The 26,106-nt window shown below is 30.7% G+C and overlaps 1 protein-coding gene across 1 annotated transcript; it reads left to right on the plus strand.

Moving 5' to 3' along the window:
• The first annotated feature begins 19,833 nt into the window (after positions 1-19,833).
• On the plus strand, positions 19,834-23,889 carry LOC147800937 (histone H2B-like). Its single transcript, XM_087155766.1, has 2 exons — positions 19,834-20,158; positions 23,525-23,889. Exons 1-2 carry the CDS (start codon positions 20,046-20,048, stop codon positions 23,796-23,798), a joined length of 387 nt encoding a protein of 128 aa, XP_087011892.1. The 5' UTR covers positions 19,834-20,045; the 3' UTR covers positions 23,799-23,889.
• The last annotated feature ends 2,217 nt before the right edge of the window (positions 23,890-26,106 follow it).

Here is a 26,106-nt window from a genome sequence, read left to right on the forward strand (position 1 = left end):
TTTTTTTTATTACCATCTAAAAGTTCTAACTATTTGCAATACTTTCCCTATGATAAAAGCCCACTTAACATGAAAAAAATAAAATTTATTAATCTAAACATACAATATATAAAAATCATATCAATATATAAAAATAATATGAAGAATTAAAAAAAATTCTTTTTCAAACAAGATAAAAATTTAAAACAATGCTACAAATTTAACACCCAATTCACTGCAGATAAATGTTTGTAGGCCTGCTTTATAGTTAAATGAATTTCTTAAAAAATTTTAATAGTTTTTCTGATTCTCTGTCAATTTAGTTCAAAATCATTTGTTTACATTTCTTGGTGACAGTCTTTCCCAAACAAATATTCCTCGTCTTCAACACAACTTTCAAATCTTTCATTAAAAATTGTTTCCACATGCACTTTAAACATGCAAATATTCAAAAACGTGACACATAAAAATCTGAAAATAGAAGTTGACATTTTTTGTAAAAGGATAAAACTGAATCTGAAGTTTTAGTATTGCTTATTTTGTTTGAATGAAAAATGACACTTTGGTTGCTATTCTGAAGTTCAGAACTTTTGTATTTATAGGGGCATTTTTGCTGGATAAGGGTTGTGATCCCCAAAAGGAGGAAAACACTCCCAAATCTCACCAATGTTGTACTGGAAAACCCTAGTTTCAAATATAAGCTATATTAGAATTTTTTTTTTTGTCTGTTTGTAGTTTGACAGCAAACAGAAGAAAAAGAATTAAACACATATTTTTGTCTGATATTGGTAAACGCTGAATTCCGAAGAAAGTTTGAAGAGTCTGATCTTCCAGAAAAAGGAGACAAGTTTGTTTTAACATGACATATTCAGTATTTTTATTTTATAAATTTAATTTTGCATTTAACAAAGAAAAAGCATTAAAGCATTAAATTTGATATAAAATATACGTTAAAAATTAAATTTTAAAGTAATTCCATTATTAAATCACATTTTTATTTAAATTAATACATTTGTTTATTATTCGTGTGATAATTTCAGTTTATCAGGCTGGTGGTACCTTCGCAGTTTTGATACATGAACTATTTCAGTATTTTCTTTATTATGACTATTCTTTTTATTTACTTTGTAATTTACATTAGAAATGTTTTCAAGAATTATGTATGGACCATACAAAGTTGGGTTAAGTTTCCGAGTATTGGATTATTTAAAATCTTCATACATTACAGTATCGTTAAAAGAAAAATTCGATATCAGTAAATCTTGCATAATAGTAAATTTTATTTTTATCTTGGTATTGTTTTGTTCCTTGAACATCAATTTTTCTAACTCCTTCTATTGGTGGAAAAATTTCTGCTGATAAAGGTATAGTAAATGTGACAGTGCCAAACATTAAATAAACTGGTGGAAATTTAGTTACCGAATGTGGAGTTAAATTATATTTTTCCGTTATTTCTTATAATAATTTAAGCCAAGGAATTTTTTTAGAAGAATCATTCATTTTACATCTTAAACACGTTGCAATGGTTCGTCCTAAATGTTCAACTTTACCATTAGTTTCTGCTCTGTGAGCTGTATTTAATAATTGCTTAATTTTACAATGTTTGAGGATAATTTTAAAATGAGATGAAGTAAATGCTGCTTTTCTGTCTCTTAAAATACTTTTAGGAGTTTGAAAAATTTGATGCAAAAAATTAATGTAACTTTCTGTTGCTACTGATTTAGATGCAAAATACCACATATATCGAGTGCGACGATCATTTATTAAAGTTAAATATTTCTAAGTAGAATTATAATAATTAAAACCACCAACACTATCTATTGCAATTATTTCAAAAGGTTTGTCTTTTGCCTGAAGTAAACCGAATTGTTTCTGTCTAGGTTTTTTATTTATTTGACAAATATGACACTGCTTATTAAAATTTGTAATATCTAAAGTAATATTTTCCCTATAATAAACAGGAATAACTAAATTAATTGTTTTTAGGATCTCAGGATGACCGAATTTTCTATGAGTAATTTCAAGTTATTTATGCTTTAAAGAACAACAATTCTGGTAAAACCCTTTTTATCTAAACATTATCAATTTCAATAAAATTTCCCATTAAATTATTACTCTCTTTCTCAAATTTCGCCTAAGTGCAAAAGAAGCAAAAAATTACATTATTATATTAATTACATTATTTATATCAATATTATTACTATTATAAGGGGATAGAACGTTCGCCTCCCAAAGAGGTGAACCAGGTTCGAATTCCGGTGAAGGCTGATTGATTCGAATTTCGCACTCGGCTCGCACCGACCACAGTGTTGACGTAAAATATCCTCAGTGATAGACGGTTAATGGGTTAGAGTCCCCTTGACGTCAGGTGGCTTTAGTGGTTTTCCTTTCCATGTAACGAAAATACGGGTTAGCTCCATCAAAAATTCGGAGGCAAATACCTTCCAATACTTGATCCAAGAGTTCCCTTGTCGTCTGAATTGGGTTCAAAATTACAATGATACGGAGTTGAGCATTATTAGTCGTAAACTAAAACTGCGGTCAGCTGTTCAACGCCGGTAATATATAATGTATTACTATTATCAGGCATATCTCGAGACAGCATGTCATTTTCAAAGTTGAAGGTGCCTTTTGTGTATTATTTTATATCATAATCCTGCATACTTGATTGTAAAGACCAGGGGAGCAGTCTTACTTTTAAATTTTTTTACAATTTTTTTGTCAAATTAATGCTGCATGGTCAGTATGTATGGTGAATTTATTGCCAAATAAATAATGAGTGCATCAACAATAGCAAGACATTCGAATTCTGTGATAGGATAATTTTTTTCATAGTCTCTTAAGGAGTACTACTGGATGTAAGACACCTGAAACATCTGGCTATTTCAAAATTTCCCCAGCATCTACTGTTGACAACAAAAATATGACATCGTAATTTAGGAATAAATATTTTCAAAACAGGTTAACAAATTAAAGCATTTTTCAAAATTTCTAATGCTTGTGAGCATTTGGGAGTCCAACACTAAGTTGTATCTTTCTTTAATAGATTATTTAAAGGTGCTATAATTTTAGCATAATTATTTATTAAATTGAACTTAATAAACGTTGAAGAGATTTATCATTAGCAGGAGCTTTTAAATTTTTAATTCTTTCGATAGTGTTGTTATCAGGAGTTACTATACTATTACATATTTCATGACCTAAAAATTGAATTTTAGTTTGTAAAAAAGAGCATTTAGAAGTTTTTAATTTTAAGTTTTAAAATCTATATATTTCAAAAAATTTTTAAGGTGATTTAAGTGTTCTCCAAAATTATTAGAAACAATAATATCATCAGAAATAAATAGCTGCAAATAAAACTTCATGTTGAGTGAATATTTGGCGTTCTTTGGAAGATACTTGGGACGTTCTTCCACCCAAATGGCAATTTTAACCATTCATATTACCCGTTATTAGTGACAAATTCAAGTTTTTCACTAATCATCAGGGTTCAGTATCATCAGGGTGAATTTGGACATTCCAAAAACCAGAAACCAATCCTGAGTACTAAAATAAACACTATTGCCTAATTCACCTGTGAGAGTTTTTATAACAGGTAATGCCTCTGCATCCAATTTAGTAATTTGATTTAATTTTCTAAAGTCTATACACAATCTACTTTTTTTTATTTTCATCTTTTTTAAAAGTTAAAGTTACTGGAGCGGAATATGGAGAAGAGCTTTCTTTAATTATGTTATGCTTTAATAATTCTTCAATTTGTTTATTGCATTTTTGTTATCTGTTATTTGTTATCTGTTTATTTGTTATCATTGTTTATTTGTTATCTGTTATTCACATTATCATAATCAATCTCAAGAATATTTGAAATTTCAAGATTATTTTCAGTTTTGCTATTTAAATCATTATTTTTAAGTCCACTTTTTGCTTTATTTTTCTTTAAGTATACTTAGTTTACATTTTTGATATTCTTATTATTGTTTATTTTCATGTCCAAAATTTTATTTTCTTCAATATTTTCTCAAATATTTTCATTATTTTGTATATTTGTATTTGATTTAGCATTCTTTCTTTTACTTTTACAAGCTTTATTTTCATTTATAACTTTTAACTTTATTCTGTTTATGGTTACTAGTACTGTAACCATTAACTTGGATATCAGATGAAATGAGTAAGGTTAAGTTGCTTTTTAATAAGAAAAAGTTATAAGTTTTTTTTCGATTTTGCATTACAACCTGTTTAATACAATCAATCACTAATTGTAATCCCATATAAGCTTTTAAACGCAAAATGGAATAAGGTAAATCAGTATATAAAGCATAAAATTCAACTGACCTGGCTGTAATTCCAATTTTTAAGTTTTAAGTACAAGTGTGGTCAAGATGCAAATTACCATTTTTTTTTTTTTTTTTTAGTCTTGCAAAGCTTTGTATTTCATTTCGGACAGTTAATTTTTCAAAAATTTTAGTTGGGATTATGCTTAAAGTACTACCCGTGTCAATAGCTAACAAAATAGTTTTATCATTTAAAATTGGATGTTTGTCATTCTTAATGCTTTCATTTTTATTTTGAACGCATCCGGATACTATTAATTGACAACTGGTCATTTTCTCATTTATGCTGGCTTTAATTCTCAGCAGTAAAGGAATAAGGTTGGTTTATACAATTTTGGTTCCAATACTAAGTATTAGTAGTTCTTAGCGTATCACAATATTTATATGGCATAAGAAGTATCTCTTGAGAAATCTGGTCGAAATGACTTGTTTGTAGTTTATTTTTAGTAATTTATCACTTTCTTTATGAAATCTAGGTCTAAATTGGAATTGTTGGTTGAAATTTTGACTTGACCGGGAAAAGTTTTGATTTTGTCACGAATTACTATAATAATAGCTGAATGAACTGGCTGAATTATTGCTGAATGGCTGCCTTGGTACCCAGACTTGAAATTGTTGTCCATACCCACTAAATTTTGATTTTGGCATTTTTTGCTTATTTTCATTTCTGGGTAAGACAGTGGGAGAATCATGAATTATTTTAGAAACAATTGTGAGCCACTCAATTGGGGTTCTTTTAGAATCAAAAGTGTCTGAATTTCTGGGGGCTATCCTATAGACTAATCCTCAATTATATGCTGATTTCTTAAATTTATTTTACCTAGATATTTACACTCTTACTGCAATGAGAATTACTCAAAATCTATTTTGCTGTCTGTTATAAATGGTAAATTTCGACTCGTTTTATAATTGACAGTGACTTGTCATATTTCAATGGGTCATCCACACATTCTCAGGAAATTATTAAAAAAAGTCCAAAAACTATATTATTTTTGTTTTTTAATAATCATGTATTTCAAAAAACATTTTCCTCATAATATATTTAACTTCACATCACTTTTTTTCCTACATCAAAAAAAGTGAGTTTATATTTGTGACACTAAACGTTATTTTATTACATTGATTAGCTTCTGCGTCTTTCAAAGCAATGAATTATATAAAAAATTATTTTATAGTTATAGCTTTGGTCTTACTGTTATTACACTGTCTATTAAAAAGCACAACAAAGGAAAAAAATAACCGTAAATCCTCATTAATGAGCTTTATAAATTATGGGACTCTTTATTTGTCACAGAAAATGCTTCATTCAAATGAATACTGCATTTTAAAGGATACATATTGGGAGAAGTTGCCAACTCCTCCGAAAAAATTGTATTGATTTATACTAAACTTAATAAGCTAAATTGTAAAAATGAAAGATATTTGAATTATGAACCATCCACTATTTTTTCTCAGATAAGAAACAGCTCTGTTATACAAAGTCTAGGGGTATGCGAACTGATTTTATCAACAGTTTATTCTCTTTTCAAGGCTGAGTGCATCGAACCGTGAAAATTAGTTTATAAATTTGATTTCTCTCTGTTATGAGCACACGAGCCTGCATATTTATTTGAAAATCTTTAAATTTATTAAGTGTTTTAGTTAAAACAATTCCAACTTGTAATTGTGAAATCAATTGCTATGTAACTGAAAAAGAAACTTAATAAGTCTTAACCAAGAATTAGATAATAGATTAATAGCCAAGTGACTGTGCAACTAATTTTTATTTTCATGAAAAGTGACATGTCCTTTTAATTGCTACTAAGTAAAAATAATTGTTTCCAGAATATAATCCATTCCTTAATCAATATCTAATAAATTATTTTACAAAGGATTCAATTTACTTACGTTTAAATGATAAAAGACAATCTTCAGACATTTATCAGTTATATATATATAGCAGACTATAAATTTCCCTCTATCGATTTATATCAGTAATAAATGGTGTGGGAATGAATAGTAAAAAGCAGAATCTAAAGTAAAACCATTTAGTTATGTGGTCATTATTGGTTCCTATAATTTAAATGTAACTCGATTCTTTACTTTACCTTATTTACTTTTAAATGATAAAAGCAATCTTTATACATTTATCAGTTATATATATAGTAGACATAAATTTCCCTCTATCGACTTATATCAGCAATAAATGGTGTGGGAATGAATAGTAAAAAGCAGAATCTAAAGTAAAACCATTTAATTATGTGGTCATTATTGGTTCCTATAATTTAAATGTAACTCGATTCTTTACTTTACTTTATTTACTTTTAAATGATAAAAGCAATCTTTATACATTTATCAGTTATATATATAGTAGACATAAATTTCCCTCTATCGACTTATATCAGCAATAAATGGTGTGGGAATGAATAGTAAAAAGTAGAATCTAAAGTAAAACCATTTAATTATGTGGTCATTATTGGTTCCTATAATTTAAATGTAACTCGATTCTTTACTTTTCTTTATTTACTTTTAAATGATAAAAGTAATCTTTATACATTTATCAGTTATATATATAGTAGACATAAATTTCCCTCTATCGACTTATGTCAGCAATAAATGGGGTGGGAATGAATAGTAAAAAGCAGAATCTAAAGTAAAACCATTTAATTATGTGGTCATTATTGGTTCCTATAATTTAAATGTAACTCGATACTTAACTCATAGCGAGCACAATAAAAAGCAAAAAATAATTACTTTAACTGGTAAAGTAATTGGAAAATATTCCATAAAAAACAAACGTGAAAAATTAATTTCGCTCTGTACGATAAAAGCCCTAATTGCCTCATTTAACAATACGATTTTTCGATTAAGCTAGAAGTTGAAACGATAGCATGGAAAATTCTTCTGTGATCCGTAAAACAAGCAATAATTCATGTAACAGGTTCCGTTCCCCGATGAAACTCGTAAAAGCCCATCCCCGTATTAATAGAGCTATGAATCAAATAGAAATTTATCACATTAGGAGAGTTTTTGTCTTATATCATCAACTAGTGTAACGAGGAAGATCGAGTGCTATTATAAAACGTCGTCAGGTACCGCCTGGGAATAATCCACTAAGAATTGCAGAAACTTCACCTTCTGTAGCTTATTAGGGGTCAGCGCCTGTCATGACCTCTTTCAGATACCAACCTAGGTGGTCGAGAAGTCTATACTTTTCCTTTTAAGACTAACTTATTTGTTTAGTTTTCTTCTTTAAAGCTTAAGCTTTGAAAAATGAAATATTGTTTTTTTCATAGAAGGAAAAAAAAAGACTTTGATGGTTTCCGTGTTTAGCGTGACTTTGAGAGATGGTTGGGTAGATAGTTTAAAAATCCACCCCTACTGTAAATATTTGAGTTATGGTGAAACCATGGGCGAAACTCGTAATATATTTATGTTATGAAAAACCTTCGCAAATAAATATCGTCGTTTTCCGTTGTTTTATGCTTTTGAATACTACAAGCTCAAGGATAAAAGTTTTTTTTAAAATTTATTTATTTATTTATTTTTATTTTTTATTTTCAAAAAATAACTGAAGAAGCAGACATTCGTGTCACCATGTCATGAATATGCCCTTAATATAAATAAATGTAATTTGTATATTATATTAGAATATATATTATATATAATATTAGTATATTATATATAATATACTAATATTATATATAATTTTTTGTATTAGTATAAATACGTGTATTTCAGTATAAATAAATAAGCATACTTCAAAATTTAATTGGTAGAAAATACTACGGAATAGCAAATTTGTACAGGCATACCACTTTTTTCCTATTTACGCCATTACAAAATATTGCGTTTTCGCAACAATCGTCTGCAATTGTCTTAAGTGGTTTGCTAAATTTTTAATAAGCTTTATAGATTCTTAGCTATATCGTTGCTAGCTATATTCTTATCTAAATAGTTGCAAAATATGCCGATAGATTGCGCTGTCTGGAGAAAGACCAAAAATGGATTCGTTACACGCAGGAATGTTGTTAGCCAACGGGAAACAATACAGCTCAGGGGTACACTAAAAATGTAATACTGAAAAGACAAGAATACGTGTTTACAGCGACAACAGTGATAATGCCAAAAACAAAAGAAAAAAAGAGCTTGATGGAACAAACATCTTACTTATGACTGAGGCATAGGTTGTTCGGTGTGCTCTCCGCCTTGTTCCACTACCAATTGGAAGCGCAAAACAGCATGCTTCACAACAGATTGGAGGGTATCTGCACTGATGCAACGGATGTGATGTGTGATGCTTGACTTCAAGTCGGCTAGATTTTCAATTCATCCGCTGTAAACAGCATTCTTCAGGTACCTCTAAAGACAGAAATTACATGGGCTTAAGTCGGGAGAACGTGGCGGCCATGCTGAAAAGTAGCAGCTTATGATCCCATCATCTCCGAAATGAGCACTCAGCAGCTACTTCACATTTGTAGTAATGTGCGGAGGAGCGCCATGTTGTATGAATATTGTGTGATTCACAAGTGCCGAAAAGGCATGGCTACGCAAAAGTGTTTCATACCGCTTACCAGTAACGGTGCAGGTAACAGGACCCGCAGGTGTAATCTCCTGGAAGAAAAACAGACCGACGATAAACGCTGCCTTTATTCTGCACCACACAGTGATCTTTTCAGAGTGAAGACGTAATGGCTGTACCTGGAATGGATTCTCGGTAGCCCATGTCCTGCAATTTAGCGTATTTACAGAGCCTGGCAAAAGGAAGTGGGCTTCGTCAGGCCACAAAATGTTCCATGGTCATTCGTTGTCAACTTTTATCCGGGGGCGAGCAATCGTAGAGCAAAAGATTCTCATGATTCCAGGTCAGCAGGTAGCAACTGCTGCACATAAGTTATCTTGTACGGGTTACAGCTCTAGATGTTCCGTTGGACTTTACTCACCGTGATGATCGGCATATCTAACATTCTGCCAATTCCCCGTGCTCTGCTGATTTCAGCATCACTGTTCGTCTATTCTAGTAATGTTGTAGTCACAACATTCCACTGCAGCAGCCGAAACTGATTTCCTTCCTCTACCCCATTTCACATCAAATGAACCGGTTTCTTCAAATTTAGCAATCATTTTTAGAAGACCATTTGTAGCTAGTGGACCCAATTTTAAGGATTTTAATGTCGGAAACTTCCTAATAGCTGTAAGTGCACACTCGTCGTTTTTCATCATGATGAAGCATTCAGGCAAAGAGCTGGTGCTCTGCATTTTCATGGCAGAGCAATTCACATATCTCCCAGACAAAGTGAACCCCAACAGTGCCATCTATCGGCAGATTTTGTAACTATTTCTCCTTTACCAAACAAAATTCCATTGCCTGAAGATTGATCTGCTGAAATATCAGGTTATTCTAACAAGTAGTTTTAAAATAATCGATTTTTGAAATCGTAACTTTAATTATAATTTAATAATAACTTCAATTATACACGCAACACTTTTTTTAAAGGTACTTTTTACAACATTACAGTATTCGTGACTGAATATTGACATATTTGAGTCGATGAACGATAATTCTCTTTTTCCGGAGAAATTTGCACTAATTTTCAGTGATCATAGAAAACATTTTAAAATTGGTATGAAAACTATATATTTTACTATTCAATTTTGGTAAAAATAATTCATTCATGAATTTCTTTAATGGAAATAATTTATAAGATCTGGATTCAATTCAATGACTCTTCAAAAGTAAGTAAATAAATAAATAAAAATATAATAAAACAAAAAATAAATAAAAAATAAGCAAAATTTAAAAAAAAATATTTAAAAAAATATAAAAAAATAAAAATTAAATCCTGAGATGCCAACTGTTCCGGATTCGACAAAATGCTTTAAAAAACGCAGATTTTTGGTTAATTTCATTTTTTTAAAGGCTCAACACGACCTAACTGCAACAAAGTGGCGTATCACATAAGTCTGAATTATTTAGAAGTAGTGGTGAATGAAAACTCTATAAATCGAATTTACTAAACGCAGAAACATATATAAAAGACTACTACTCGAAAGTATTTATCCGCTGCCCGGAGCTCGTTGGCATCACTGTAAATGAAATAAAATACAAAATAAAAATTAAGTGAAATGAAAAAATTTAAATTGAATAAAATAAAAAGAAAAAAAAAAGAAAATTGAAGCTTCAGCAATAGCCACAAGTTTGTCTTCCGCTTGTTATAATTTAAATCTGTAAGAGCTGAATTAGGCATAGTTTTAAAAAATAGTTTTGTAAATGAAAGAAGTTATTTCTTGTAAAATTTTTGAAAATATTTTCCCCTCACCAAAATTTTGTCATTTTAGATATACATTTGAAAAAAAAATTGCTGTCACCAAAGTTTCAATAAAAGCTTTTTGTGATCTGAGGAAAAAAATTGGTTGTAAACACATCCCAATTTTAGCTTATTTTCAGAAACAGAAACTACTAAAAGATTCATTAAACGTTTAAACGCCAGTGTTCAATTTTTAGGCATTTTCTTTATTTTTCATTCTTAGCATTAATCTTGTAATCTTGCAACACCAGGATACTTGTACCCATCAATATATATATATATATATATATATATATATATATATATATATATATATATATATATATATATATATATATATATATATATATATATATATATATATATATATATATATATATATATATATATATATATATATATATATATATATATATATATATATATATATATATATATATATATATTATTGCTTGAAGTAAATAAAACAACCATTTAATTAAAACTCAAACGCTTCGCTTCATAAATGCGCTTTTCTCAATGTGACTTTGTTAGGTAAACCATTATATGGTATTAAATGGTGGAATAGAATATCTGATTTATTTGAGAAGAGAGGCTATAATTATAAAGCTTTTCCTAATTTTCTACCACTATTTGCTCGGATTAGTAACAGGTATTCATAGCTTTTAACACTTCCGGTTTTTCCGGACGATTTTATTTTCATATTTTTAAGTTTTAGCGAAACTCATGTTATTCGATCTAACTTTTTGAGTTATAATAATAGTTATAAATGAATTTGACTAACTCTACACATAAATAATTACATTAAGTATATAAAAGCTTAATAGTCTTTACGATAGCGAATTTCAGCTTGGTCGAAATATAAATATACTTTTGAATATGATTTGCTTTTCCGTAATTGTTTTACTACCACTTGGAAAATTCCTTCTCGGAAGGATTGAAAGTTAGCAGGCTTGTATTAACTGTTAAAAATTCTTGTGAGTGAAGGACTCAGTCTCGAAAGTAAGTTTTTCCCTTCTCTTTATTTTCAACTTGGTTATAAAAAATCACTCTTTACAACTGTGCTAAGCAAATTATTGAACACGCAAATTTTGCTCGATTAAGTTTCCCTGAGGATTTATCTTAAAATACAGTCTTGACCACACCTATTCTTTCTTTCACCCACAAACTCATAAGCTTTCGAATATTTATTACTCACTCTAAGAGAAAAGACCTAAATACAATGTTTACATCAACAAAGAGTAATAATATTTTATCGCTTCAGCTCACTTTCTATATGTACCCCTACACTCGGTTCTTTTGCGTGCTGTGTTTCTGTAGACACGCGATATTTACATAATAATGAAACTTTTACTGCATAAATAAAATGTGTAGTTGACTGATGGCACCTTTCTCTATTCAGAATAAATTATTATGTATTTGATTAGATTAAATAAAAAGTGTTTATTTTAAGAATCTAAACAGTAAAGAATCTCTCAATAATACATGCAGGATCGAAATCATGCAAACAATTTTGTTTTAGTGGCAAATGTTATGGAAGATTCTACTTGGCAAAACAATTTGAAGGATCTTGCTTTTAGAAATGGTGTCATCTTTAACCATGCATAGACTAAAATGAGCGTTAAAAGCTGATTTTCTTTTTTAATACTACTGTCATTCAAATACCATTCTTGGATATTTATTACTATAGTTATCGAATGATTTCAAAATTGCTGGTTAAAAGAAGTTACTACTCTCATTTTAGTCAATTGCATTGTTAAAAATGACATCTACAAGCTTTAAATAAGCCAAAAGTTTCTTCCGAAGAGCTATTGTAATGTTACAATCGTATTAAGTAAGCAGAAATATTGATATAATAGTTTGTTTCAAAGGTTTTCAACAGTCAAAAAATGATTTTACGGATTTCAAACTATCTGCGAGACGTGAAAATATTAAGAGAGCTTGGCCTAACGTAGATTCAATAGATTCACTACTACGTTCAATAATTGCGAAACCAAATGTTTGTTAAGTTTACTTTTTATTAGACGCCACTCTTTAAATTTTTTAATTAGCATTTATTTTTTAGAAACAAGATAGCTCTTTTATACTACATAATAATAGGTGGAACAGAAAGTAATGTCGTTTCGGTGCATTTGATATTTTTTATCAAGATTTTACTTTCAATCTATAATATATTCACTTTTGTTAGCAGCAACCTTTCAATGCCAGATCAAAACTGAATAAAAAAAAATGAATTGATTTTTAAGATTAACGAATATTTAATGAGCCGAAACGACATTACTTTCCGGTCCCCCTAATATTTATATTTGGATCTCATATCGCCGTACAATCCATTTTCGAAGTGGAAATAAATTTCCACTTGGTTCAAATATATGTGTACTACCACGTTTTTAGTAAATGACTTCTGGTTTAGCATTTATGGATATAAAATATTTCTTTTTTGAAAAATCAATTTCTCAATTTGAGCAATAACTTTTTCCCCGCCGTGGGAGATGCAACATTTTGAATTGTTGAGTAAACTGACTTTATAAAATCATTTGTGCTTACAGAATACTTTCTATTGCTACCTTTTGTTTAAAAAGTTATATAATCAATATTTAAAAAAATTCGCAGTCAAATAAATTCCGATATATGTAAAATATTTTTTTTAAGAAATCTCTCTCACCCTGTAATAATGAGAAAAGTTACTGCATAGAAAAATACACATGTAGCACACGTTCCGTTTGGGTATCATATTTTTATATTATTAATATTTTTTATTGGACATGAGTTTATTAAAGAATAGTAAAGTAACTGTTCAAAAAAATCCACCTTGAAAATGGTAGCAAAACTGTTTCACAAATCATTACTGTAATTCTAAACAATTCTGTAGATATGCACAAAAACCGTAAAAGTTTTTTAAAATTGAACAAGTGACAAATAGACAAATTAAATTTCTATCCGTAACAGCAGCATTATATATTTTGGAAAAATTTGCAATATGTTAATCTTGCAAAATAGGAAGGAAATAATTGAGTTACCACTCGTAATCTCTAAAAATTTGGTCGGTCAATAGGTTAATTTAGAGTCGTGAATTGAATCTATGTTTTAATAAGTTAGAGTTTTGTCCATCACTAAGCACAACTAATTAAATCATATGCATATAAGGTCATATAGACGAATATTTTTCATTTAAAATTATTATCTATATTTTAATAAATTCGAATTTTGTCATCACTAAGCAAAAGTAATTTAAACACATGCATATAAGGTCATATAGACAAATATTTTTTTTTAAAATTTATTCTGCTTAAGTTTACTACCACTGAAAAAATTAATTCGCATTAGTTGGAGTTCCTTTCCGTTTGCATCACTTCTAGAGAAGGTTATTAGAAAAAAATTCTTCAGAACTTATACGATCCGAAATCTCAATATTGATTTTTCATATTGCAAAGGTTAAATGCAATTTATTGTTGCAGCAAGGTATCATGGATTTTCTTGCATTTGAAAAGTTGAAAGAGGACAAAAATCTGAAGCCAATGGCTGATTAATTTTGTACTGATGCATCTTTATCTAAAATGCAAAATATGAAATGTTTCTTTTCACTCCTAGTTGCATTCGAAAAAGTACCCCCCCTAGAGACATTATCTTCAAGATGGCTATGGCCTCAGTCGCCCAGATAAATTTTAATGATACTAGAGTTGCTGGAAAAGACAAAACTGTAAAATATCTCCCTCGAAAAGAAGGTTAAATATTGTAAGTTCAGAGATAATGCTATGTTCTTGTTGCTATGGCGATAATCCCAGTCATCCCTGATACCTTGGAAACGCACCTTTCGATTCTAAAAGGAAAAGAAAAAGAAAAAAAAGATCTCTTACGTCATTGATTTCTTCCTTTCTTCTACTCTTAGTGTTTCTGCGAATAGTATTTCTGTAAAAATATTACCATAGTTGCTAACATATACGCTTTTTGTAGAAGATTTTTGCAGACACGTTTCTGCAAAACTCATTTACAACTAGCTTTCATTTACCTTTCAGATTTGATAAATCTTAAAAAAACTTATGAAAACAATAGCTAAATTTTGTAAAAATTTACAGATTTGTATCTGCAAAATATTTTATTAATTTGGTGCAACGATATAAATAATCTTTCTTAACTCAGTATCAGCCCAATTTATCTGATTTATAATAGCATTATTAGGAGATTTGATATTGGTAGAATATCAATTTTACTATGTACCAAATTACTGAAGTCTTGGCTCCTCAGTGCTAGCGATTGCGGTTATGATAAATTTTGCTTGCATTTAAAAATTTTCAATTCACGTTTATTTGGTCTCATTTGCTTAAATTGATTATATATAGTGACAATAATTACAAATCTGATGTATTGAATCAAAAATGAGGAGGGAAATTATAAAATTTACTAACACTTTCAAGTCTTCAACCTAATTGTGCTTAGCAACCTTTTCAAATAGGAAAAAATAGGTATGGTCTGTCTATATAAAGAACTCCCCTCTTGACTCGTCTAGAGAAGGAGTGGTGACTATGGTTACGAGGTTTGATTATCTAAATTAGGGTTGTCGGGTCAATATTTAAGACAAGATGTGACTGGGTTTGGCGAAAGAGATCATGTAGGGGGAGGGTGAAACTCCCCTCTTTTAAATTTCTTGTTTCCATAGCAATAGAGAGCCATAGACTTTATGTCTATAGGAGTTCTTTCTATTGACAGACTATAGCCCGAATGTTTTATTATTGAGATTTCTTTTGTTGAAAAAAATGTCTATCATAATATATTGACAATAATAGTCCATGTGCCAACAAAGTGAAAAAGACTGTTCGTAAACTGAAGAAGAAAAGAACCGGTAATAGAACCAGTTTGTAACTTCTGAAGAGTTAAATATCCTTGAATATACCAAAACTTATTACAAGTAAGACATATAATTTGAATGTTATAATGGAAAAATTAAATAATGATCAACTGTTCATAATTAGAAATAGTAAAAGCTATTACTTCAAGAAATCTAGAAATAAAATGGTTTTTCGAGGAGCCGTCGACGAAAATATTTTCTTAAACGAAAACGTGATGAAAATTCAAGACAGAGATTTTAAAACAAGAAATGAAAGCAAGAATTTGAGAAGATTTATCCGATCTTTTTTGTAAAATCGATGTTGTTTTTCTTCTATAAATATACCTTTCAAATTTTTATAATTTGTGTTGGCCATATCTATCAATTCCTTAAGCAGTAGACAAATCATGGTCTCAATAATATGCTCAGAGGGCTATTTTTATTATACAAAAAGTCTCTTAAGAACTCATGTTTAATTTATCATGATGAAGTAGAAGCTATTTTTCAAACTTGTAATGGAGTCTCTAAAAATTCGATTTCTATTCGAACATTTAGGTTTTCCTGTCACGTGTGTCACGAGAGCTCATTAACGAATTTGTTTTGATTCTGTGGAAAAGCAATTTAAAATACTCACTAATCATCTACCTTTGTTAATATTTTAATTAACGGTAACCCAGTTAAAATATTTCTAAACCAGTTACATTTGTCCTGTTAAAGCATTAATGTAACAAACCCATACTTGAGGGTAATTTCGTTACTTTTGTTTGTATTATAAAATACCTCTAATTTGTAATTAAAAATATTTTTTGTTTTAAAGATCGTTGATTCCTTCAGAGTTTTTAAAAAGCGGTTTTAACCAAAGATGTATTTTATTTGTTTCGCAAAGCTTTTATAACCGTCGTTGAACAGCCGACCCAAATTCGGGTTTACAACTACTAGTGTTCAACTCCATAGCCTTGTAAGTTTGAACCCAATCCAGAAGACAAGGAAACTCCTGGGTCAAATATTGGGAGAAATTTGCCTTCGTGGAGTACTTTTTTGATGGAACTAACCAGCATTTGCGTTACATGGAGAGGAAGACCACAAGAACTTCCCACGGTTAGCCTGACGGCAAAGGGACTCTAATCCATGATCACTCTACCACTAATGATATTTCACGTCTGCACTGGGGTCGGTGCAAGCCGGATGTGGAATTCGTATCGACCAGCCATCGCTGGGATTCGAACCCGGTTCATTTCATCGGATGGCGAACGCTCTATCCCCTGAGTCATTGTGGCTCAAATAATTGGAAAGGATTTGTTGGTTCACAAAATTGATTCATAATGACTTTGCATAAATAAATACAAGAAAGTCCTAAGAACGTCCTTTGAATCTAGGTCTTGCCTGCGCGGTCTCACTGGTTTGCTCAACATTTTGTAGCTTGGTGGTAGCAGGTTCGAATCTCATCGTTACCCTAGTTGTTGTATTTTTCAACTTGTAGAGGGCCACATTTTGTAATGAGCAGAGAGATCTTAACAATTCTTTAAAAATATGCCGCGTTTGTATAGTAAAAATAACTCTGGTTTGTTGTTAAATAACCACTACAAAGAATGTGTAAATCAATTCATCAATTCATTCAAATTAAATCATCAATTTTTTCTGTTTCGCAATAGAAATGGTAACTTTGAAAGATAAAAAATGGTAACATTGGTGTAACAAATATAATCATATTCACTAATTATATTTTGATCCGAAATAAATTTTTTGGCTGGGATAGCCTAGTTTGCTGGGCGCTGGACTCAAGTTCGTGAGAACGGGAATTCGAATCCAGCCAACCATGTAGCAAATGGTGACTGGTGCACGTTAAATCTTTCGAGTCACAAAATCCTCCACGTTCCCATAACAAATTATACCTCTGAAGATACTGAATTGGAAATTGATGGTTCTCTGGTTCAGATCAAAATTACGATCCGTGAATGAATGAATGGATATATAAATGGGTCCACTCTTTAAACGGGTGTGACGTATGGGTGAGGTAGAAGTCATGACCGTAGATGGCGCCTCTGAAAAATAAGAACAATCGCACCCCTTGCCTTCATGGCCTAAGACAATAACAACAATTAATTTTTAAAATTAAAGTAGTATTCAGATTGCCTCATTCTTTATTTTCAAAAATGTACATCATTACATAGCTTTGAGGGATACATTTTTAATTTGTAACCGCAAAAATATCCAAGTGTTACCCATCAAAGCAATTTGATGTATCGCTTCAATTCGGATAATATTCATATATCAAACTCCTTCCAAACTTTTGTGGTGACCAAGAAAAATTTAATGATTAATTTAATGATTAATTTTGAAAAACAAAGTGTATGTTTTAAGGCGTAAATTTTGCTACTAATTTAGAAGTTTTGGCGGACCTTTTTGAATTGCATAAAATATAAAAAAATGCTATTACAAAGTGAGTTCATTAATGTTTCAATTATGTGGAAATTATTTTGCGTTCGCTGCTTTATTTGAGATCGCTAATTACTTTTAAAATATCATGCCATGTTTTGTTTTTCTAAGATAAAACTAAGAATATAATAATTTGTGTTTTTAGAACTGGTGAATTTCCTTGCCAAGCGGATGTAATAGGTTAAAATGATTCGTTTACATAAGCATTAGGTTTGTCCTCATTTTAGAGTAATGCAAAAGATTCTTTTATAAATGAAAGGATATTTAACTAATGCTCTAGCTTAAAAAACATATATGGAAAGCAAGCGCATACATATTCAAACTTGTAATGAATCCTAGTATTCGACAGACATCTGAATCCTTCAATAATGGTTCTTTTGTAGACAAAATTTTCCGGTAGTCCCAATAGTGCAATAATTACCACTTTTTACATTTCTGAAGACAGGGAGGTGATCCGGGTTCGAATCCCATCAATGGCTGGTCGCACACGGCATGCACTAATATCCTCAGGGGTAGATGGATCATGGGTTAGAGCCCCTCTACCGTCAGGTCAACTGTTGGAGCTTTTCGTGGTTTTCTTCTCCATGCAATATGAATACGGGTTAGTTCCATTAAAAAGTCCTCCACGAAGGCAAATTTCTCTTAATATTTAATCCAGGAGTTCTCTTGTCTTCTGTATTGGGTTCAAAATTACAAGGCTACGGAGTTGAAAATTGGTAGTCGTTAACTCAGAATTGGGTAAAAAAATATCATGGAGAAATAAGAGTACATTAATAACACGTGGGAAAAAAAACATATGATCTTGACATATCACATCATAGGCCGAAATGCATTATCGTCTTCTTCCAACCACGCCCTACGTACCAGAGAAGTGGAGACAGTAAGTATCCACTCGAGTGAACTTTAAAAACTCCTATTCCAGACTATGTTATTAAATTGAATAAAAACTGATCTGGCAGAGATAAACCGACTGCAGACTTGAAATAAAGATGCGAAAGTATCTATGATGTGTTAAAAAATCTTAAGCAACAGAAAACATCCTCTGCAGAGGAGATGGCTCTCCTGCTTTGGTAGCCCGATGACCTGCGCGTGAAGTCGAGCACTTTACGGTAGAACAGTTTAACGAGGACCGATTCCGCGCCCCCTCGGTCCCTATGTAGGCTGATCAAAGTGGTCACCCATCCGCTTACAGACCGCAGCCAGTGATGCTTGAGTTCGGTGTTCTACTGGGAACCGTATCTTTACGATCAGTCCACTGCCGGACACATACAATTTTCATGTCACAGGAGATAAAACGAGCAGTAATTTTACTCTCCAACTCAGTTTGCACGAACCAGTGAAAATTTTCGCCTCTCATTAGTCTCTCAGCCAATGAGGTCTATTTATTGCAACACATAGATATTCAGTCTTGTGTGCTCGTTGCAAGAGTCAGAACAAGGGACAAGACCACTCGGCCAGGGAGGCCTCGAAACAACCTAGTTTTTATGACCGCAATGCTTGTTGTGGTATCCCAGTGGCTAGAGATTCAGGTCTGGAGGGTCCGAGGCTCGATCCTTGACTCCACTAAGACCCACCGAGTAGATGCGATATGCGTGCGATAAAGTCCTGTGGTCGGTCACTGAGGGGTGCTATGGATACAGAGATCTGGAGAAAATTTTCTTCCTCTCAGATCTGTGTCGAAATTGAGAAAGTGGCCTCACAAATGAGATCTCAATTGCAGAGGATCAAAACCGTGATGGCTTTATTATTGGTTTATTGGCATACATTTTCAGGTCTGTGTGCTCAATTTAGGCTTATAAACGTTTGTCAAATAGAATGACAGATAGCACTATACAGGGAAGGACAAGACGTAGATAACCCCAGAGTAACAGTAGGATTCGAACCTGCTACCTCCACGCTTTGAACATCGCTTGGCCTGGGAGTGATCCGTGACAGCGTCATCCTCAGGGATGCTTCCCAGATCGTCACCAAAGGCTCATTGCGCAGCTCTAGTGCGACCTATTTAAAACGATCACCGTAAACTAAAAATTAAAAACAAAATTTTTCTTTCTTTCTAATCACATAGTTTTGACGTGGCGTAATCATATTGGTTTTCAGTAGCACAACTTTAACGTCATTTAGAGTATTTTACTATTAAGCATTCTGTGAAGTTCAAAAGTGTATTCGCTTCATTTAGAGAATTCCAACATGTCTGGTAAAGGTACAACTAAAAAATCTGTCTCTTCTAAAACTGGGAGCAAAATAAAAGGTAGAAATCTGGACAAAAACAAAAGACGTAGCAAAAGAAAAGAATCATTCAGGTATGAATTTTGTCCTTTCAATGTTTAATTAGAGCGTAGTTTTTTTCAACAGTGCATAAATGAATATGTTATTGCTTAGTTTCTCTTTTAATTACTAAAATTCAGCTACAAGAATAATATTTAAATAGCATTTTCTTGATAATAAATGCAAATAAAATATGTATTTCATAAATATAATAGCCTCTTTTTTAGATAAACATATACGTATAAAATTTATAATTTTTCTCTTAACTTTTCAAATGTAGTTTATAAAGAACAGCTAATCACGAATGCATTATTTAATTTTTACTCAATCTACCTTTTTGCTAATATTTTACATTTTAACAGACTTTGCAATATTATAAAAATGCCACCTCTACTATCAATTATCAAATGTTTTAGTTCACTTCTACTGGTGTTTAAAGCTTACGTATTGCTCTTAAGAGGACTCTATACCGCGGAAGAAAATTTTCCTAGCAAAATCTTTCTCCTTCTTTACTAATTTAAAGTTTAGAAAAGTGAGTTTAGACGAACTTAGAGTAAGTCATGAATTTTCAAATACTGAAACAAGAATTTTAAAATATACAAATGAGAATAAATTATGAGATGGTTAACTTAAGATTAAGCAACGGAAAAGTTCTCTTCTAACAATTTGTTTGCATTTTGATATTTTGAAGTTTTTTTTCTTAGCAGTTGAAACTTCATGACTTTACGTTTGCCTGAACTTACTTTTTCCTTTAAATTTTAATTAAGGAAAGAGAAGGAATTTGCGACGAAAATTTTCTTCCTCAGTATGGCGTCCTCTTAATCGAAACTACATTATATCCAATTGTGAATCCAAACACTTTCGAAATAATTTTTCAAATAATTTTTGAGGTAACATAATGTTATAAAATTATCAAGATTATTATTTACCTGACACTTTTATATCATTAAAGTGGAGACAAAATTATTCTAATTTCTCTATTAGCAAAATATATTCTGTGGAAATTCCACAGTAGCTAGAGGGTGCAATCAAGATATACGATTTTATTAGTGAAAACCAAAACACAGAAAGAAACTTTATAAGCAATTAAGATAATCTTACTTCTTGTATTTAAAAAATATTTTCTCTTTATGTTGAAAATCTAATTTTGATTATTGAGTTTTTAAGTACTCAATCGAAAACTATTTTTTATTCATTAGGTAAGATGTTCGTAATTTGTGACAGCTAAGCATCTACACATCACAATATCTAGTTTTAATTGTATTATATATAAACAGCATCGAATTTTCTGTAATAAAATTAACTGTTGGGTTTTCTAGACATAAAAGCTGAAATTTTCATATTTTTTAGTGTGATATAATAAACCTCAGTCCAGCTTACTCAGCACGAAATATCCTTTTAATATATTTATTTCAAGTCCCTTTAAAAATAATTAAGACTATCTACACATTTTGAGGATCATCAAGCATTATTATAGTGAACGGAAACTAATTCTGATAATTGAAAAAGGGAAATGTATGAACCATCAAAACTTGTTTATATGCCTATTAAAAATTGATGTTCAAAGAAATCTCCCATCACCTACTTTCTATTCCTTCTAGCAATCTAACAGGTTTAGAAGTTTCTTACTTTCCTCAATAGTGATTTGTCAGATTTTGACTCATTTTTTTCCTTTGCTGAAATTTTTGTAAGTTTAATGTGTATCCTTAGTTTCATTTTTGACACATACTAAATTATATAAAAGACAACCTGTAAAAAAAGAACATAATTTTTCTTATATTTTATAAGCTGTATTCTAATAAATTCTAAGATTTGTTTTCACCTGAAACAAATTTTAATCATTTCAGATTTCTATAGCTTAATTTCAGATGGCCAGATTGGAAATTTACCATTTCTACGAAAGCTAATTTTTCAGGTTATCTTTTGAAGATTTTCATTAAAAATATTTCAAAAACTAGTTTTTAATATGCATTTTTTTTAAATAAGAAAAGTTAGTTTGGTGTATTAAAACAGGGGTATTCAACCAGTTCACGTTGGGGAACTTTCTGAGCTTTTTCTTGATCAAAGAGCAAAAAAGTAGCACATTCAATTCACAAAATTATTTCTTTTACCACAATAAAAATTATGGTAAAATTACAGTAGCAACTTATGAATCTGTTTTATGTGGTAAACTCAATTTTATGCGATTGCTACGCAAATAATTCTAACGTCCGTCCATGTAAAACACATTGTTCCAGTCACCTCGTTACTTTGCAATATTAAGTTTTTAAAACTCTATAAAATGTTTTGAAGAAAGCACTCATTTAGACGTATCTTAATTTTACACGCATCTGTGTTTATTGTTACTGTGTTGGGGCAACACGGAATTAAAGTATTTTTAAACTAAATATTTGCAATCAGGTTGATCGGAATTGTTGGTGTACTGATGTCAGCACCCAGATAATCTGATTAAAATGCAATCCCTTAATCTAAATATAAATTTAATATTAGATTCAATTTTATGTATTTTTGAAGACAGTTTATAGCTGTAATGTGAGTTAAAAATCAGTGAACACTGATATGTGTAGGATATTTCGTAAATCACAATTATTGAAGATAGGATACACAAAAGATCTGTTTGATTTCAGAATGTGTTTTCAGTAAATCCTAATTTCGAGCAATCAAGCTAGTTCCCCCACTTTTTTCCACCGTATTTCGATGTAGCACATCAAGTCTAAGTTTCTAAGTGAGGAGAAAATGGGGTAAAATATTTTTGAAAAAACTAGTCATTAAGTTATAAAAATTTATAACGCATAATTTAAAATTGTCTACACATTTCAAGGTTATTTTTATAGTTTGCATTTTCATTATAAGATGAAATAAATTTGTCTCTAAGATATGCAATTGCCCTATTCAAAAAAGATTACATAACTAATTTCTGACAAATTAAAAACTGACCAAGTTCAATATATTTTGATAAATATATTCAGTCTAATGAGATTATCTATTTACACGTCAATATAAAACATGCTTTCTGATTTCTAAGAGTTTTAACTGTAAAGTAAAGTTTGTCTATGGTAAGGACTCCCCCCGCCATAAAGTCTAAGGTTGTCTATTGCTATGGAAAGAAGAACAGCGCATTTCAGGTAGAATAACTTATCTTCATGCTAGGTCTAACACAATAGACCGGGAAAAAAAGGTCCAATTTCTCTTTCCGAGCCGAGCCAAAAAAACCTGTCCTAAACAATGAGCCCACATACCTACTTGAAACAGTTTACCTCGTTATCACAGTCACCGCCAAAGATCCACATGAATGCATTCGGGAGTTCCTACTTTAGACAAACTCTAAATGCAAAAATATTTTTACTTTTACCGTTTCTCTATTTCTTCTAGTTTATTAATTGTAACATTTTCTTTTAAAGTTCTTACATCTACAAAGTGCTGAAACAAGTTCATCCAGATACTGGGATATCTAGTAAAGCCATGTCTATTATGAACAGTTTTGTAAATGACATTTTTGAACGATTAGCAGCTGAGGCAAGTCGCTTGACTAATTATAATCAACGCAGCACAATTACTAGCAGAGAAATTCAGACTGCTGTAAGATTGCTTTTACCCGGAGAACTTGCTCGTCATGCCATCAGTGAAGGCACAAAAGCTGTCACAAAATACACAAACTCAACTGGTGATAAATAATGACTGTTTATTCAAATCTATAGTTTCTATTCATTTTTGTTAATGCTAATTGTGTATATTCAAATGATTAATAAATTTCTATTTTTCTGTACTCGGAACTTTTTTAAATTACCTATTCTATCGCCAAGAAAGCTCAATGTTACAAAGACCCCACTCGGCTTGAAAATTTAGTCAGGCATACGTAAAATGCTAAATATTTGAGCAGTAACTTACAAAATTTACAGTATTGAACTACAAAGTTACTAATTTTTTAATTTCAACCCTCTAGCATGTGATAAATTTTCGAAAAACTTAAATGATAAATTACTTAAACTAAATACAAACTCAGATTTTCCATATGATCAAATTCAGTTAGGGCATTTCATATTTATCACGGTTGAGTTGACCAAACTGTATTTGTGTGAGAGTGGAAAGTCATGAGTTTTGATTTAAAACAGGGCACCTTTCATAAAATGCGAATTTGAATCTTATCTATTTTATAGTTCTGCATTCGACCTATCAAACAATTGGCGATTAACGCCGAACTGGAGGTAATACACGGATTGTCTATTTGCGACGATCTTGGATTCCTTATTAATCCTAGGTAACTTAAATTATTGTTAATCTGTTATTAATCATTCGAGTTATTAGACTATGAATTAAATTAAACTTTATTTTTATATTTCCTTTTTATTTAAACAAAAAATAGCGTAATTTAAAATATCATAATATTTCAATCAAATAGAAGTGGGTAAAAATTATCGTTTGGACTCTTGGTAGATGTGTGTTCTCAACAAATAGCCCTCCTTGAGCCGTGATAACTCAGGGGATAGAGCATTCACTTTCCAGTAAGGTGAACCGGGTTCGAATCCCAGCGATGGGTGGTAGATTCGAATTCCGCACCTGGCTTGCACCGACCATGTCTCTAACTTTTTAAGCGAATTTTAAAAAAAATGTTTTGCACCCAATTATAAAGTTAGTTTACCCAAAGATAATTAAATGCAAAAAGTAACTTTTAGTAAATATTTTTTTTCTATTTTGTGTCATAGTCTAAAAATTTGAATTGTAAGAAATACAAAATTTGTATATAATTTCTTAAGAATGTAATTTTACATGGCAAAATACAAACTTTCAGCAAAATCTATTGATTAGTTCTTGAATAATTAAAATATTTTTTTAAAATTCCAATTTCTCAGGAACTAATACAGATTTTACTCAAATTTTGTAATGTAAAATTATATTCTTTAAAATTTTGCGAAAAATTTAATAATTTACAATTCGAAATTTTTTCGATTATTATGAAATAATAAATCTTTGAAGTTATTTTTCTGCATTGAATATTTTGAAATCAAATTATGCAAATATGCTGTCAAAAACAATTTAAAAGTTTCTTAAAAGAACAAGTTTGGCAGAAATTTAATTCGTGCTATCATTTACGATATATGTCCTAGAATTATTAAAAATAATGGTTATAGCTTAATAGACTTGCTGGATTCCTAGACTTTGCGACGTATTTTGATAAATAAGGACAACATTCGTTTTTGAAAAAGAAACACTATGAGGTAACAAGAGTATTGGATTTGATTGGACCACTAAAACGGCAGCATCTTATGCTGACATGCTCTTAACACGTCAAATGCGAGATAAAGAATTTTTACTTTTGTTTCGCTGTTAAAGAAAATTGTCTGCAAGAAACAATATTTATTATTCTTTCAACAGTTTCTTTTGATGCGAACACGAAAGGCGTATATTTGTTACGATTTTTAGATATTTTTATTAATCCTTATTGCTTGTTAATTGATTATTCAACAAGTTCTGTTTTCATCATTTCACACGATTTAAGAAAGCAAGCGAAAAGAAGGCTGTGCATCGTAGTTTCAAGAGTTTGCGACGACGTTGTTCGAGCTGGGAGCTTGGCATCTATTTGGCGCCCACTAAGATGTAAACTGCAACAGAATATAGAAAATTCTAATTATCAATATGTAGAGCCAATGTGTCAATATGTTAAATGTCTTGAATTTCTGGCAACAATATCAGACTACCAATGTTTGTAACATTTAAAAATTGAAAATGATTGAGAACCTGAGTATGTTCTTTGGCTTTTCCTCATATTTTTTTACGAAAAAACTTTCTCATTAGCAGGAGTATTTAGTTGTGTGGCCTGTTGAACCATTAAGTACTGTTTACATTCAGAAAACTGTGTTCAAAGCATACGACTGTTATGAAATTCCTACATTAAGGTTTAACTTATTCCGACCACTATAAATACAATAATTATGACTTGTCAGACTTTAGTTTGGAGACAATCTTCAATCAAAATTAAAACATA

The sequence above is a fragment of the Parasteatoda tepidariorum genome, chromosome 12 (assembly GCF_982258835.1).
Source record: "Parasteatoda tepidariorum strain Cologne lab strain chromosome 12, Ptep-v5.0, whole genome shotgun sequence".
NCBI lineage: Eukaryota > Metazoa > Arthropoda > Arachnida > Araneae > Theridiidae > Parasteatoda > Parasteatoda tepidariorum.